Source organism: Centroberyx affinis, unplaced genomic scaffold (genome assembly GCF_046629955.1).
Source record: "Centroberyx affinis isolate AG114_WGS23_722 - 3 ecotype Tasmania unplaced genomic scaffold, CSIRO-AGI_Caff_v1 ptg003902l_1, whole genome shotgun sequence".
Lineage (NCBI taxonomy): Eukaryota > Metazoa > Chordata > Actinopteri > Beryciformes > Berycidae > Centroberyx > Centroberyx affinis.
This window is the reverse complement of record NW_027281738.1, coordinates 57,834-75,758: the sequence shown is the minus strand read 5'-3', so window position 1 is coordinate 75,758 and position 17,925 is coordinate 57,834. Positions and strand designations below refer to the sequence as shown.

Genomic DNA, 17,925 nt, shown 5'->3' with positions numbered 1-17,925 from the left:
ATATATAGCCATTTTCAAAATAGAAGTTACAAAGTGTCCAACAAAAAGGAAGTGAAAAAAAAAAAAAAAAAAAGTTATGCAGAACAGGTCCCAGGTTTTTACTTCATGCACTGAATACAACAGTGAAGTACTGCTGCTTTACTGCTCCACCCCTGAGAGAAACTGTTTGGAAAATGTATTTTTCTGAATTTTCTTTCCCTTTTATCAGCTGTCAGAACACAAAATGATCTGGCAATTGTCTGTTTGGAAGATGTTTGTGTTGCATTTAAGACACACTGTAGGCATTTGGCTGACACCTTTAACCCCAGCAACTTCCAATGAGCGCAACAGCAGAAAGCACTTAAAGGAATAGTTCACCAAAATAATGAATATTCTGTCATTATCTACTCACCCTCATGCCAAATGAAACACAGGTGAAGCACAACTCCGTAGCAGCCTTGTCCAAAACAACTGAAGTAAAAGAGGATCGTTTCTTTAGAGTTCCAAAAATGACCACAAAAAAAAAGACCAGAAAATGACTCCAAACAGCTTGTGCAGCATAATTTGAGTCTTCTGAAGCCAAACAATCGCTCTGTGAGTGCAAAAGATCTATATTTACTCCATCATTTCACCACTGCCGTGTTGAAAATGGTGACGCTCCCAGAACTTGCATGTTCACGCTCTGCTCAACGAAAACGCACAACCTTCCAGCAGTGTAAACTATTCCGTTAAATGGAAGCCACAGCACCCAGAGGTATTAAATATTCATGTGTCCCTAGAATGATAATGTTTTATAGTCAAGCCTTACAAGATGCATATTCAGTTCTACTTAGATTCATGATGAGGGACTTCTAGGACAGCTGCTGCAGTAGATCAGCACTTTTTACTCTGAGGAGTTTGAAGCTCACCCACAAAATTCCCACAAAATGTAGTCCAGGTCTCCAGCAGGTTCACATACTGCAGCAGCTCCACTACAGATGAAAGTCTGTCCTCTAATGTTTTTATGAATCTGATTCTGGTTTCTGATGTGCTCTGTGTTACAGTGGTACAGGCTCAGCATGGCTGGGGAGTGACTTACACCTCTACTGAGATCTGTGCCTTAAAAGGATCAACAGTGGACATACGCTGCACCTACACATACCCAGCCAACATAGGTCGCGTTACTGTCAAAGCTGAAAAAACATTCTGGTTTACTAAACAGGAGGGTGATGAATATGTGGATCTGAGAACAGAGTCAGAGTATGAAGGTCGTGTGGAGTATCATGGTGATCAGAAGAACTGCAACCTGAGAATCAAAGACCTGAGAGAGACTGACTCAGCTGTGTACCAGTTCAGGTTCATAACAAACCATTCAACAGGGAAATATACTGGTTCACCTGGAGTCACTTTGACTGTCACAACAGGTAACATTTTGATCAGATGATTTGTTAATCCAGTTCCAACTATAGTTCAACATCTTGGAAATGCTGATGTTGTGATTGTGTGTGTGTATGTGTGTGTGTGCGTGTGTGTGTGGTGGTGATTGACGGTTTAGATGACATTTCTGTTCCATGTTCATATATCCAGATCTCCAGGTGCAGGTGACCAGATCAACAGTCTACCAGTCTTATACCTGGGCAGAGCTGCAGTGTCACAGCAGCTGTCGTCTAGCTTCCTACATCTGGTACAAGAATGGACAGAATATTAGGGGAGAAACTTCTTCTTCTTATACAGGCAACTTTTATCCTGGAGATAAACATTCCTGTGCTGTAAAAGGACTTGAGGATTTCCGCTCTCCTCCAGTGTGTGAGTTTACTCCACAGTGTGTCACTAACATAACGCCATCTGGTTGAGCCTTTTATCTAATGTACTGTACCATGACTGCATGTATTTAACATGGGTGACCCCAATAGAAATCAAACCCTCCACCCTGTCTGTGTTAGTGCCATGCTCTACCCATTGAGCTATACAGGAACACTGCTGCTGTCAGTTTCCCAACAAGAATACAACCTGCTCTGTATTACTGCAGTAAAAGATGAAATTCTAACAGTGATGTTTAAAAACGGTTTCATCTTTCAGGTGTCCGTGATCAAACCTGCAACAGAGTGACTTACACCGACAGAAGCATCTGTGCCTTGAAGGGCTCATCAGTGGACATTTCTTGCACATACAGCAGTTATGATAATTATGTTGAATCAAAATTCTGGTTCAGTCCCAAATATAGTGATCAGTGGCGGGTTTCCTCACAACCCGAGGCCCTTAGTGGGGACTCAGGTCGTGTTCAGCAGCTTGAAGCAGAGAGAGGACGCTCCACTCTGAGAATCACTGACCTGAGAGAGAGCGATTCAGCCGAGTATCGCTTCAAATTCAAAACTCAAAGCTTTGAATGGGAAAGTACTTTACCTGGTACAACTCTGACTGTCACAGGTACTGTTGAACACAAACTGATATATACAACAACATGGTACATTTAAACTAACTGATGACAACTGGAGAATACCGTTGAATATTGTAAGAACAGTTTAATGTAAAATTGATAGAGATTATATGATCATCATGAATTTGTGTTCACCCCCATTCAGAGATTAATTGGATGATCCATTTAACTTACTAATACTCCACAGTATTTAACATCTAGGAATTGTAACTGCTATTTTGACTGTGCGTGCGTGCATGTGTGTGTGTGTGTGTGTGTGTGTGTGTGTGTGTGTGTGTGTGTGTGTGTGTGTGTGATTGGTAACCAGGTCCACAATTTCCTAATAATTTCCTAGAAAGGAACTGTTAATTTCTTAGGAAGTTTCCTGGAAAGAACCATGAAATGATGTAGTGGTTATATAGGAAATGTAAGGAGCAGTCTGGTGAGTCGATAAGATACTGTCAATTTCTAAAAGAATTTCCTGGAAAGAACTGCAAAACTATAAACTGCTTATTGGAAAAATAATAGGCAGAGGTCAATTATCAGAAGTCATTATTCATAGAATTATATAATGAATGAATTCTTAATTTTAGTTAATTTCTAATTTTCTATATAACTGCTATATAATTTCATGGTTCTGTCTGGGAAACAACAGAAGAAATTGGAGGAATTTACCAATAAAGTGTTACCGTGTGATTGAGTATTTAATCTCCAATGACATTTCTGTTCCTTGTTCATATATCCAGATCTCAAGGTGCAGGTGACCAGATTATCAGTCCACCAGTCTTATACCTGGGCAGAGCTGAAGTGTCACAGCAGTTGTCGTCTAGCTGCTTCTCCTTCCTACGTCTGGTACAAGAATGGACAGAATATTAGGGGAGTAACTTCTTCTTACACAGGCTACTTTTATCCTGAAGACAGCTATTCCTGTGCTGTAAAAGGACAAGAGGATTTCCGCTCTCCTTCAGTGTGTGAGTTTACTTCACAGTGTGTCACTAACATAACGCCATCTGGTGGAAACCTTTACCTAATGTACTGTACCATGCTGCATGTATTTAGGTTAGGCTATGTAGAATAGGTAGGCTATTTTGTCTTGCTAAAATCTGCTGTTGTGTGTCTTGTGTTTTCCCTGATGTTTGTCCTATATCATTCTGTTCTATGGTTGATTCTTGATCAGTTATATGTTTTTAGGCTCATTTTCTGTAAAGTCATTTGAGACATGCATGTGATAAATAAACAAACTTGAACTGGATTTAATATGGGTGTGACCCCAGTGGGAATCCCCCCCTCCTCCCCTCAGTTTGTCTTTCTGAATATTTGCCTATCAGCTTCATTCCCAAGCCTGCTTCTCTAACCTTCAGGATCCTGCCATTCCACAGCTATGAACTATTAACCATTTAAATAAGTTCCATGATAAAACATCCTCATCTTAAAGTTAATGTATGTTAATATCATTTCTTCCAGATGCTCCGAAGGTTCCCTCAGTGTTGGTGAGTCCCTCTGGTGAAATAGTGGAGGGCAGTTCAGTGACTCTGACCTGCAGCAGTGATGCCAACCCAGCAGCTACTTACACCTGGTACAAGGAGAATGGAAATCCAGACCATAAACCTTTGAAAACAGGACCACAGCTTGACTTTGTTTCCATCCAGTCCTCTGACTCTGGAGAGTATTACTGTTCAGCTGAGAATGACTTGGAGGCAAAGAGATCTGTCTCCATCTCTATTAATGTGAAATGTGAGTGAAATACAACTCATGTGTTTGTGTGATTATACAATGTAGATGCTACCAGCAGCTTTTTTTAGTTTTTATTTATGAAGGGTTTTGCTGAGCAGGCATGCTCTTTTTCAGCACTGCCCTGCTTCACATTTCATATATTCACAATGGGAAGATGCCCAGTACAACCACAGTGCAGTCTCCTGCTGTAGGCAGGGCAGACTGGGATAAAGAAAATGGTCCTGGACTTTTAACCCAGACTGGGTCACCACAACTGAGCCACAGATACTCCACCTACCACCCTGCTCCTCATAATATGGACACATCTAGAGCAAAGTATTACAAGAGATAGAGCCTTTTTTTGTATAGAATCTTTAAAATGAACTTGGCATTTTGCATATGGCGTGATGAATTTTAATTAATATGATAAAAATTTGAAAATATGAAAAAAAATCCATCACTTTTGCCATCAGTTGTTGACAAGGCATCCATGCTCTCTGCCTCCTTACCGTCACATCTCAGCAATTTGGAGATCATTGAAAACCTCATCTGTTGGGGTGGGGGGGCAGATGGGCCTATGATGCTCTTGTGAACCCCCCTCCGCCCTCGCTTTCTATGAAACCGGCAGGCCTGAGACTTTTTGAATCTTTTTATATCTGCGTTGCTTGGCTCACCATTGGCCCAAAGTCGACTACCAAGAAAACTCCCTCTACTCCAGATGGCCAATCCGCCCCTGACTGTGGCTCACAGAGAAGCTCCACTGGAGATTCAAACCAGAGATCTTCTTGTCACAAGCCTACTTCTCTACACTTCAGGCTAACACCGCCCCAACAACTATTTACTATTAAACGATAAGTTTGGCGATTTTGGACCGATATATAAATTCTTTCTTAGATACCTGTAGTACTTTGACCCGCAGACAGTACTGGCTCCTGAGTCAGCTGTCGGTTGAAACAGCGAGCTATGTTGCCTCTTGCTGCTGAGTCCAAACTGTTTGTCAAAATATCTCCAAAAAGCCATTTGTAGGCTCCACAGTGGAGTTGAGAATGAATGGAAAAGTTGCAAAGTAGATTAACTAAAATTAGCTCTGATTTCAAGACACAATTCTGCCATTGCACACAGTTTCACTAATCAGGAAATCACAGAAGTATTTTTATCTGCTGCAGCACCCACTGCTGTGGGGTGAAAGAGTGTTACTGATGGAGTGATCTAGTTTTGTGGAGGGTCAGGTGAAAATGTGAACAGTTGCACATGGAGTTGGGTAGAGTTTGATAGAAGACTGTCCACTGAATGAAAATGGTGCAGTGATGCTGCTTTCCGGGCCGTGGAAAGACTTTGGTTGGTCTTCATATCGTTTTGACTGGACTGATGACGTTTTCACAGAGTGATGTTTTTTTAGATATTTTGACAAACCTTGTTCAGACTGCTTGTTAGCAGCAAGAGGCAACAGAGCTCGCCATTTCAACGGACAGCTGATTTGGGAGTCAATCCTTTCTGTGGGTCCAAGTACTACAGGTATGTAAGAGACACATTATATATAGGTCCAAAATTGATAAACATATCCTTTAACTGTTTAAATATGTTACATGATAAAATACATCCTCATCTTAAAGTTAATGTATGTTAATATCATATTTTCCAGATGCTCCGAAGGTTCCCTCAGTGTTGGTGAGTCCCTCTGGTGAAACAGTGGAGGGCAGTTCAGTGAATCTGACCTGCAGCAGTGATGCCAACCCAGCAGCTACTTACACCTGGTACAAGGAGAATGGAAATCCAGACCGTAAACCTTTGAAAACAGAACCACAGCTTGACTTTGTTTCCATCCAGTCCTCTGACTCTGGGGAGTATTACTGTTCAGCTGAGAATGAGTTGGGGGCAAAGAGTTCTGACTCCATCTCTATTAATGTGAAATGTGAGTGAAATACAACTCATGTGTTTGTGTGATTATACAATGTAGATGCTACCAGCAGCTTTTTTTAGTTTTTATTTATGAAGGGTTTTGCTGAGCAGGCATGCTCTTTTTCAGCACTGCCCTGCTTCACATTTCATATATTCACAATGGGAAGATGCCCAGTACAACCACAGTGCAGTCTCCTGCTGTAGGCAGGGCAGACTGGGATAAAGAAAATGGTCCTGGACTTTTAACCCAGACTGGGTCACCACAACTGAGCCATAGATACTCCACCTAGCACCCTGCTCCTCATAATATGGACACATCTAGAGCAAAGTATTACAAGAGATAGAGCCTTTTTTTGTATAGAATCTTTAAAATGAACTTGGCATTTTGCATATGGCGTGATGAATTTTAATTAATATGATAAAAATTTGAAAATATGAAAAAAAATCCATCACTTTTGCCATCAGTTGTTGACAAGGCATCCATGCTCTCTGCCTCCTTACCGTCACATCTCAGCAATTTGGAGATCATTGAAAACCTCATCTGTTGGGGTGGGGGGGCAGATGGGCCTATGATGCTCTTGTGAACCCCCCTCCGCCCTCGCTTTCTATGAAACCGGCAGGCCTGAGACTTTTTGAATCTTTTTATATCTGCGTTGCTTGGCTCACCATTGGCCCAAAGTCGACTACCAAGAAAACTCCCTCTACTCCAGATGGCCAATCCGCCCCTGACTGTGGCTCACAGAGAAGCTCCACTGGAGATTCAAACCAGAGATCTTCTTGTCACAAGCCTACTTCTCTACACTTCAGGCTAACACCGCCCCAACAACTATTTACTATTAAACGATAAGTTTGGCGATTTTGGACCGATATATAAATTCTTTCTTAGATACCTGTAGTACTTTGACCCGCAGACAGTACTGGCTCCTGAGTCAGCTGTCGGTTGAAACAGCGAGCTATGTTGCCTCTTGCTGCTGAGTCCAAACTGTTTGTCAAAATATCTCCAAAAAGCCATTTGTAGGCTCCACAGTGGAGTTGAGAATGAATGGAAAAGTTGCAAAGTAGATTAACTAAAATTAGCTCTGATTTCAAGACACAATTCTGCCATTGCACACAGTTTCACTAATCAGGAAATCACAGAAGTATTTTTATCTGCTGCAGCACCCACTGCTGTGGGGTGAAAGAGTGTTACTGATGGAGTGATCTAGTTTTGTGGAGGGTCAGGTGAAAATGTGAACAGTTGCACATGGAGTTGGGTAGAGTTTGATAGAAGACTGTCCACTGAATGAAAATGGTGCAGTGATGCTGCTTTCCGGGCCGTGGAAAGACTTTGGTTGGTCTTCATATCGTTTTGACTGGACTGATGACGTTTTCACAGAGTGATGTTTTTTTAGATATTTTGACAAACCTTGTTCAGACTGCTTGTTAGCAGCAAGAGGCAACAGAGCTCGCCATTTCAACGGACAGCTGATTTGGGAGTCAATCCTTTCTGTGGGTCCAAGTACTACAGGTATGTAAGAGACACATTATATATAGGTCCAAAATTGATAAACATATCCTTTAACTGTTTAAATATGTTACATGATAAAATACATCCTCATCTTAAAGTTAATGTATGTTAATATCATATTTTCCAGATGCTCCGAAGGTTCCCTCAGTGTTGGTGAGTCCCTCTGGTGAAACAGTGGGGGGCAGTTCAGTGAATCTGACCTGCAGCAGTGATGCCAACCCAGCAGCTACTTACACCTGGTACAAGGAGAATGGAAATCCAGACCGTAAACCTTTGAAAACAGAACCACAGCTTGACTTTGTTTCCATCCAGTCCTCTGACTCTGGGGAGTATTACTGTTCAGCTGAGAATGAGTTGGGGGCAAAGAGTTCTGACTCCATCTCTATTAATGTGAAATGTGAGTGAAATACAACTCATGTGTTTGTGTGATTATACAATGTAGATGCTACCAGCAGCTTTTTTTAGTTTTTATTTATGAAGGGTTTTGCTGAGCAGGCATGCTCTTTTTCAGCACTGCCCTGCTTCACATTTCATATATTCACAATGGGAAGATGCCCAGTACAACCACAGTGCAGTCTCCTGCTGTAGGCAGGGCAGACTGGGATAAAGAAAATGGTCCTGGACTTTTAACCCAGACTGGGTCACCACAACTGAGCCATAGATACTCCACCTAGCACCCTGCTCCTCATAATATGGACACATCTAGAGCAAAGTATTACAAGAGATAGAGCCTTTTTTTGTATAGAATCTTTAAAATGAACTTGGCATTTTGCATATGGCGTGATGAATTTTAATTAATATGATAAAAATTTGAAAATATGAAAAAAAATCCATCACTTTTGCCATCAGTTGTTGACAAGGCATCCATGCTCTCTGCCTCCTTACCGTCACATCTCAGCAATTTGGAGATCATTGAAAACCTCATCTGTTGGGGTGGGGGGGCAGATGGGCCTATGATGCTCTTGTGAACCCCCCTCCGCCCTCGCTTTCTATGAAACCGGCAGGCCTGAGACTTTTTGAATCTTTTTATATCTGCGTTGCTTGGCTCACCATTGGCCCAAAGTCGACTACCAAGAAAACTCCCTCTACTCCAGATGGCCAATCCGCCCCTGACTGTGGCTCACAGAGAAGCTCCACTGGAGATTCAAACCAGAGATCTTCTTGTCACAAGCCTACTTCTCTACACTTCAGGCTAACACCGCCCCAACAACTATTTACTATTAAACGATAAGTTTGGCGATTTTGGACCGATATATAAATTCTTTCTTAGATACCTGTGGTACTTTGACCCGCAGACAGTACTGGCTCCTGAGTCAGCTGGAATGATCTAGTTTTATGGAGGGTCGGGTGAAAATGTGAACAGTTGCACATGGAGTTGGGTAGAGTTTGATAGAAGACTGTCCACTGAATGAAAATGGTGCAGTGATGCTGCTTTCCGGGCTGTGGAAAGACTTTGGTTGGTCTTCATATCGTTTTGACTGGACTGATGACGTTTTCACAGAGTGATGTTTTTTTAGATATTTTGACAAACCTTGTTCAGACTGCTTGTTAGCAGCAAGAGGCAACAGAGCTCGCCATTTCAACGGACAGCTGATTTGGGAGTCAATCTTTTCTGTGGGTCCAAGTACTACAGGTATGTAAGAGACACATTATATATAGGCCCAAAATCGATAAACATATCCTTTAACTGTTTAAATATGTTACATGATAAAATTCATCCTCACCTTAAATTGCTGCAAGGATGAGATCATTTGTTACCATCAACGGGACAAATTCTGTAGTGTGCTCCAATCCGGTTTTCGAGCACACTACAGAATTTGCCCCGTTGATGGTAACAAATGATCTCATCCTTGCAGCGGATGCAGGTAATTGCTCTATCCTCATCCTCTTAGATCTCAGTGCAGCCTTCGATACTGTTGATCACACAATCCTTATCGATCTCTTGCGGTAGTGGGTAGGCATCTCTGGGTCAGCTCTCAATTGTTGTTTCTCGGTCTCTGTAGGCAACTCATTCTCCACCCCTGCCTATACTCCTTGTGGGGTTCCTAAGTGTTCAATCTTAGGCCCCCTCTTGTTTTCTCTGTACATGCTTCCACTAGGTCAAATTATTCAGAAATACAACATATCTTTTCATTGTTATGCTGACGATTCACAGCTCTACCTTCCGCTCAAACCTGATAACCAGGCTAAGCTACATACACTGTCTGAATGCCTAGAGGACATTAAATCCTGGATGGCACAGAACTTCCTCCAACTGAATGAAAATAAGATTGAGGTCTTATTGTTTGGCCCCCCTGCCTCCGCTAATACCATTACCCAGAGCCTGGATCAATTATCCAGGTATGTTAAACCACATGCCAAAAACCTAGGGGTGATACTTGATGGCGCTTTGAACTTTGATAAACAGATCAGCTCAGCTGTGAAATCTAGCTTCTTCCAACTCAGGGTTATTTCCAAAATCAGGCCTTTTCTGTCCTTCTCAGACCTGGAAAAACAAATTCATGCATTAATATCCTCCTGACTTGACTATTGTAACTCCCTCTATTTTGGTATTAATCAGACTTCTGTCTCCAGTTTACAACTTGGACAGAACACTGCGACTAGATTGCTGTCCAGACGTAAAAAAAAGAGATCACATCACACCAATCCTGGCTTCACTACACTGGCTCCCTGTCCATTTCAGAATTCAATACAAAATCCTCCTGTTTATTTTTAAAGTGTTGCATGGCTGGCTACATTTCTGAACTCCTGACCCCCCACACCACTGTTAGGCCCCTTAGGTCCACTGACAAAGGTCTTTTAGCCATTCCACGGTCTCGACTAAAGAAATCTGGTGACAGGGCCTTTTCTGTAGCAGCTCCTAAACTGTTGCATAGTCTCCCAGAAAAAAATTAATGAATTGTGTCTCTATACATATGGTCCTCCAGATGGTCCGAAGGTTCCCTCAGTGTTGGTGAGTCCCTCTGGTGAAACAGTGGAGGGCAGTTCAGTGACTCTGACCTGCAGCAGTGATGCCAACCCAGCAGCTACTTACACCTGGTACAAGGAGAATGAAGCCTCACCAAAAGCATCAGGACAGACCTTCACCATCACTGACATCAGACCTGAACACAGTGGGAATTATTACTGTGAAGCCCAAAACAGAAGAGGACATAATAACTCCACCTTACAGTTGACTGTTGTGGCAGGTACACGTCCGTCCAGTACCAGAGGTCATCCATGTCGTAACACACCATCTAATGTAATGCAAAATATGTCATGGGCTGCCAGGGCTTTGCACTGCCTAAACAGGGCATACCATAATTCCTCTAAGCACTGTGCATTCCAAAATGTGTTACAGATGAACAAATGAACAAACGAACAAATCAATGAATGAGAGCGCACACAGAGCCCAGCTCTTATAGAAGCGTTCCCCCGAGCACCTGAGAATACACTGATTAATTTCGCACACAACATGACACAGAGGCTTTCCATGTCTGGCGCCATCATCAGGTGTACTAGAGAATTGGCTGTGTGCAAATAATGTTAATCTTACAACTAGGCAAGAAAAAGATAGATAACTGAAAAAAAGTGTTGTGATGTGAATGTAGGTCAATTCAGTAGGCCTAATAAGCAAAAGTGAATTGAGGTTTGTTACCAAATTTAGGTTACTATGACTCAATAAACTGTCTTCAACTGTCACTTAAAATTTCACATTTACACGAAATAGTAATTCCATATAAGAAAACAGTTTACATACTGGAAATGTGTTTTTAGAATGCTATTTCAGCACCATAGCTCCTGCATCACATTGCTAGCTTGCCTGGGAAGCTAAGCAGGTTTGGCTGTGGTCAGTCCTTAGATGGGAGACCACCTGGTGCTGGAAGTGGTGTTGGAGGACCAGTAGGAGGTGCTCTTCCCTCTGGTCTCATGCATAATATCCCCAATGCCCCAGGGCAGAGACAGGGACTCTGTCCTGTGAGTGAGCACCGTCCTTCGGATGAGACGTTAAACCGAGGTCCTGACTCTGTGGTCAATAAAGATCCCTTCGGCACTCATCGCAAGAGTAGGGGTGTAACCCCGGTGCCCCGGCAAAATTCCCAAACAGGTCTTCCTTCCTTCTTGAGTACCTAGAAAAGCGCTATATAAATGTAATCAATTATTATTTGTGTTTTAGAAGGGCCATAATTCTGAATTATCTTAAAAAATACCTTTAGTGGTGAGTATGATATGACCCAGTTACTCATTAAGAGACAGACTTGAGAGATATTTTATCAGCAAATATATTGTATATTGTTATTTTTTTGTCAGTTTATCAGTCAGTAATGGACCCAGACTTTCTGTAATCCCCTAATTAATTGTCCGTATTTTCATCTGATCTCTTCCCAGCCCCACGGAAATCAACAGCTGCTGCAATAACTACGACTCTTCTCCTGGTTATCATACTCCTCATAGGTCTATTTGTCTTCCTAAGGATTAGGTGAGCAATTCTGTTTCACTGTGGTTTTGGTCTCTTAGACATTTAAAATTCAGTCATTTGTTCAGTAATTCAGTTGTTCGTTCATTCTCCTAACCAGAAGGAAGAGGGCCTCCAAACAACCATCTGGACCTGGACAAAGACCAGACAACGGGCTGCAGGTGAGGAAGAGGAATTAAATTAAAGTTCAGTGCAAAAGAAAACTACTTTCCTCCTGCAGTCTGTCTCCCCAGCTCAGACTGCAGTCACTCCCTGTCTTCCAGTAGGCTACAACTTGGAAGCTCATCTGAGTATCACTTCATGTCTCTCTTTCCTCTACCTTCTTCACACAAATAAATCCTCCTCTCCCCAGCACCCTCTCTTCTATCTTCCTCCTCTTGCACTCGATCAACTTCCTCTCTTGTTCATTAAACACTTTTCTACAGTTTCTCCCTGCCTTATGTTCCTTTACCCCTGTCATAAATTAGCAAATTATTGAGACAGGAGTATTTGTTTCATGATCACTGTGGGTGGTGTAGCTTTGACCCTTTCAATCCCGGTTGCTTGTCATGTTGGTGAATTTAAAAAGTGTATTCTACTGTTGCATTAATTCTTATTTGGTCTGAATAAGAGAGTCAGCTAAACGTCTAAAATATAATATAAATATCTAAAAGTGGTGAGACTCACCAATCAAATTGAAGAACACAGACAGTTCCATCCACAAAAATGTTGCTGTTTTGAAAAGAAAGGCCTTAAAGGGGCATTAATTAGTCTAAGAACTTTATCGACCTCTATCAGCGACCAGCAGGAATTACAACAATATCAAGAGAACTGATTTCTTCCTACATCTGCCCCCAGCCCCTCCCATCCTGTTGTATTTTATTTTTCTAATTTTCTTTTCCAAAGTTCTGGGATATTTATTAGAATGTATAGCCTAGAAATTTGATCTTACTATTCAAGCAAAATGTAATTTGCTAATTCCTGCCAGGAAAACGGTCTGATTGTGGAAAAGAGAACCCAACATTTACAGTTATTTTTGTTTTTTACTGTCCTACCCCTAGTAGTATACGTTTATAAGTTTGCACAATTGAGTGATATTCGCAAAATATTGCAATATTTGATATTATTGACTATTGGCCCAAGCCTACTCGTTCATAGCACCATCTGCTATTGTTGAGCAGTTGAAGATGTAAGTAGGTATAAGGGAGCAGATTGGGAGGGTCTTGAAATTCCAGTGGGTGAGGGGTTTTTGTTCCAAAACAGTAAGGGCCAGAAAGCGAGTTTTCTAAAATATAATGTAACCTTGTCTGTGTGATGTCTACCCATCAGCTAAACCAGGATCATGTGTGTGACACGTCAGCTGCAGCAGAGACACAACCGACAGAGCAGCAGGACGACCTTGACTACGCCACCGTCCATTTCTCTAAGACACAGCCAGATCCTCTCTACTCCAACTTCAGGCCTCAGAGAAGAGAGGAGGAGGAGGAGACTGTCCAGTATGCTGCTGTCAACTTCAAAAGACCCCAAACTGATCCTGGGTGAGCCGGCCTTCACATTACAGCTGAATGAACCACCAAATTGGCACACTGTCCTTGCTATGAGATTAAAAATGCATGAGTTTTAAACAATGTCCAAGCTTTTTATAGATTATAACCATTTTATTTTAAATTTTTTGAACCTGTTTTTAATTAATGTTTTTGACTTTCCTCTTATCTTCAGAATGCACTAATTTATTTTTTTCCCTCTCAAAACCAGAAGCCAGGAAGCTGATGAGGATCCATCTGAGCTGTACAGCACAGTCCAAAAACCCAAACCCACAAAGCCCAGATTCTGAACACAACACGACTTTCTGGTCTATTATTAAGACACATTATTTCATCTTTATTTAAGCAGGTAGCCATGTTGAGATTAAAAATCTGTCCAAGAAGGCAGCATCATGACAACCATAAAGGTTAAACATATAAATAACATACAACAATGTACATATGTAAAGCTCTTGTGTGAAACCACTTAGCTTCATGTTTTTTTGCTCCTGCTTACTCAACACAGGTCAGCTCTATAAAGCATTTACCTGTTTCCAAAACCTAACTTCACTTGAAGCAAAGGAATCAAATTCTGCAAAGTATTTATGAGTTACTGCCATAGATTGTAAATATACTAATACTTCACTGTGCATAGTTTATGTATATTGTTGAGATGAAATACGGTGACTTGTTGTGACAATCTCACCATCGGGTTATTTAACACCCGCTCGCTAACCAACAAGGGACTTCTACTTTCTGATTTACTGAATGAATGTAAGTTTGTTTTCTTGTGTTTGACTGAGACGTGGCAGCAACCCAATGACTTTTCACAGCTTAATCAAACTATTCCTCCTGGGTTTGTTTACACCTGCCAACCCCATGCCTCTGGCAGGGGGGGTGGTCTCGCGATACTCTACAGCGAAGAGTGGAAAGTGTCTTTAATAACTGTGCCTGTGCATGTTTCATCATGGGCCAATTTCTACTATACTAGCCACTGTTTATCGACCACCCAAGCTAAATAACGATTTCTTAAATGAACTTTCTGTTTTTCTAACCTTCTTATGTTCTTTGTCCCCTAACATAATATTGCTGGGTGATTTTAATATTCACATGAATAATGTCAACAATACTCTTACAAGGGACTTTACATTATGCCTGGACAGTTTTGGATTACAGCAATATATTGATTTTCCTACCTACTCCAAAGGGCACATTCTTGATCTGATCTGCTGCTGTGGTGTAACTCCTCTTAATTGTACGGCATTTGATTTGCCCATTTCTGACCACAAGTTAGTATCTTTCAATGTCAACTTAACATTATCCAAAACAAATAACCCTGTTACGTTCCATCTCATTCCGTAACATTAAGAATATTAATTTATCTGCTCTTTCTAGTGGAATTGACAACCTCCCCAGCAAAGACAATTTATCCACCCCAGACGAACTGGTATCTCATTACAATGATGGACTTCATAGTCTTTTTAACGCTCTTGCTCCTTTAAAAACTCGTTCTGTCTCCTTTACCCACTCTGCCCCTTGGTTTACACCTGAATTACGCCAGCTTAAAGCTAAAGGCCGTCGTCTGGAACGCCTTTATGCGAAAACTGAGCTTGTTGTTCATAAAGACATGTACGACAACCACATACTTCTTTGTAAGGATGCTCTTTCCACAGCTAAATCTACCTATTATGCAAATTTAATTAGGTCAGGAGAAGGGAACACAAGAGTCCTGTTCTCTACGGTAAACAATATTTTACGGCCACCGGACACTCTTGCACCTCACCTGTATTCAGTTGCTCAATGTAACACCATCATGACCTTTTTTAATGCCAAAATTGAAAATATTCACCAGCAATTGACCTTTTCGAACAATACTACATACAGTTCACTTTATTCGCCTTTTTACGTTTCCCTCTTTTCTTCACTATCTAGTTTTAAACTCCCAACTGTTGCTGAAATATCTGGTCTCATTTGTAAATCCAAATCATCTACCTGCCAGCTAGAACCCCTTCCTACTCATCTAGTAAAAGTCTGTCTACCTTCCCTGTCCTCTTTAATTAACTGATATCATACAGTCCTCCCTTACTTCTGGTCTTGTTCCCTCATCTCTCAAAACAGCTGCAATAACTCCAATACTTAAGAAACCTGGTGCAGACCCCAACAATTTGAGTAATTTTCACCCAATTTCAAATTTACCATTTATTTCCAAAATACTTGAAAAAACAGTTGCAGCTCAGGTACACACTCACTTGATTCGGATTGACGGAGACAGCCTTGGTGAAAATCACCAATGACCTGTTGATGGCAGCTGACTCTGGGCTCCTAACCATACTCGTTCTTCTTGATCTGAGTTCAGCCTTTGATACCATCTCACATAACATCCTTCTAGAGAGATTAGCTTCCATTGGAATCATTGGCACCTCTCTTGCTTGGTTTAGATCATATCTCTCTGGCCACACTCAGTTTGTCCAACATAAAAAATTGATATCACAGTCCTTTCCAGTTACTAGCTGTGTCCCTCAGGGCTCTGTTTTGGGCCCCCTCCTATTTATTATTTACCTTCTACCTCTTGGTCATATTTTCAGGAAATTCAGCATTCAATTTCACTGTTACGCGGATGACACCCAGCTCTATCTATCCACCAAGCCTACTTCCACTCTTCCGCCCACTTCCCTTTCCGACTGCTTCCTGGAAATCAAATCCTGGTTCTCATACAACTTTCTCAAAGTTCTCCTCGTTGGTACTAAATCTACTTTGGCTAAACCTGATTTTTTGTTTTTCTCTGACTATTGACAATTCCATAGTTTTTCCTTCCCCACGGGTTAAGAGTCTGGGTGTCATCTTGGACTGCACATTATCTTTTGAAGCACACATTAACAATGTTACTCGGTCTGCATACTTCCACCTACGCAATATTAATCGTCTTCGCCCGTCGCTTACACCTACGCCATTCTCATTCACACCCGGATTACATCCTGTATTGACTATTGTAATTCTATCCTCTTTGGTCTTCCTCTCAGGTGTCTTCATAAACTTCAGTTGGTCCAGAATTCAGCTGCACGTATCATTAGCAGAACTCCTTCCATAGATCATATCACTCCTGTTCTTCAGCAACTTCATTGGCTCCCTGTTAAGTACCGCATTGATTTCAAGATTCTGCTTCTCACCTTTAAGGCCCCTCATAACCTAGCACCTTTGTATCTTTCCGAACTCCTTCATATCTACACACCCTCTCGTGCTCTCAGATCCTCTTCTGCCATCCAACTCACTGCACCATCTGCCCGCTGGACTACCATGGGGTCTAGAGCCTTCAGTCGTTCTGCCCCCCGCCGACATTCGCAATATTGGCTCTTTCCACCTTCAAATCTCGTCTCAAAACGCACCTTTTCAAACTGGCATATTCGGTCTGATCTTGACTTAATGGTTACACCCACATTGAGTTTTGCACTGATGATGATTTTATACCTATTTACTGTATACATTTTTACTGTATATCATTGCTTTGTTTGATTTTATGATGTCTTGATACATTGTTGCTTGTTGTTTAACTGTGTCTTGTAAGGTGTCCTTGAGTGCTTTGAAAGGCGCCCATAAATAAAATGCATTATTATTATTATTATTATTATTATTATTATTATTATTTATGTGACATATTTTTCATTAAGTAGTAATAAAGACTCAAGAAAAAAAAAGCTTTTGCTTATTTCTCACTGACTCCCTGCTCTTTGTCACTCAAAGTATGTAATAGTAAAATGAAAAATAAATACTAAATAAATATTACCAAGTAAATAAAATAAACACTAAAATCAATAAGGTGTGAATTAGGATCAGGTTGATAGATTGCTGATGACATATCTTGGCGATATTGGCGAGATATATTGTATTAAAGGGTCTGTGTGTAATTTCTGGTCCAGTGCTGCCCTCTATCGTTCAGCGTTGTCATGACAACAACACTCCGCCCTCCGTAGAGCGAGATCGTCATCAGCATGGTGGGCAGGTTGGACTGTTCCACAATCAACAACAATGAACGTTCTATCATTAGGGTGACCAAATGTCCCGATATGTGCGGGACATTCCCTCATTTTGACCTATTGTCCCGCAATCAGATGGAACGTCCCGCATTTTGATAAACGGAAGCTTGAAAATTTAAATCTATGAATTTCTATCATATTGTTATTTTCTTTTACCATGCATGCTGCACAGAGAGGCGGCGCAGTCCTCCTGTGCTGTCAGGACAGGAGTGAGGAGAGTGAGTTGCTATGGTTACGGGGACGCTCTGTCTCTGCCGCTCTGAAACTGTCGCACACTGGAAACTACCACTACTAGGCCTATACTGCTGCAGCAGCTGTAGTAATAGCAGCAGCAGCAGTACCCAGCACGTTCCCTGGAGCCCCTGGTAAAGCTCTTACTGTGGACTTTGACAAGGGCCTACAACCCTATAAGATAAGATACGATAGCATTAATGCCCTTGGGG

General features: G+C 41.5%; 1 protein-coding gene across 1 annotated transcript; it reads left to right on the top strand.

Moving 5' to 3' along the window:
• Positions 1-711: 711 nt before the first annotated feature.
• On the top strand, positions 712-15,695 carry LOC139663052 (Fc receptor-like protein 2). The gene is made up of 13 exons (XM_071541580.1): positions 712-733; positions 1,023-1,382; positions 1,546-1,764; positions 2,038-2,385; positions 3,121-3,345; positions 3,839-4,108; positions 5,730-5,999; positions 7,621-7,890; positions 10,421-10,681; positions 11,862-11,952; positions 12,050-12,110; positions 13,258-13,466; positions 13,684-15,695. The coding sequence occupies exons 1-13, from the start codon at positions 712-714 to the stop codon at positions 13,760-13,762; spliced, it is 2,685 nt and encodes an 894-aa protein (XP_071397681.1). The 3' UTR covers positions 13,763-15,695.
• Positions 15,696-17,925: the final 2,230 nt, after the last annotated feature.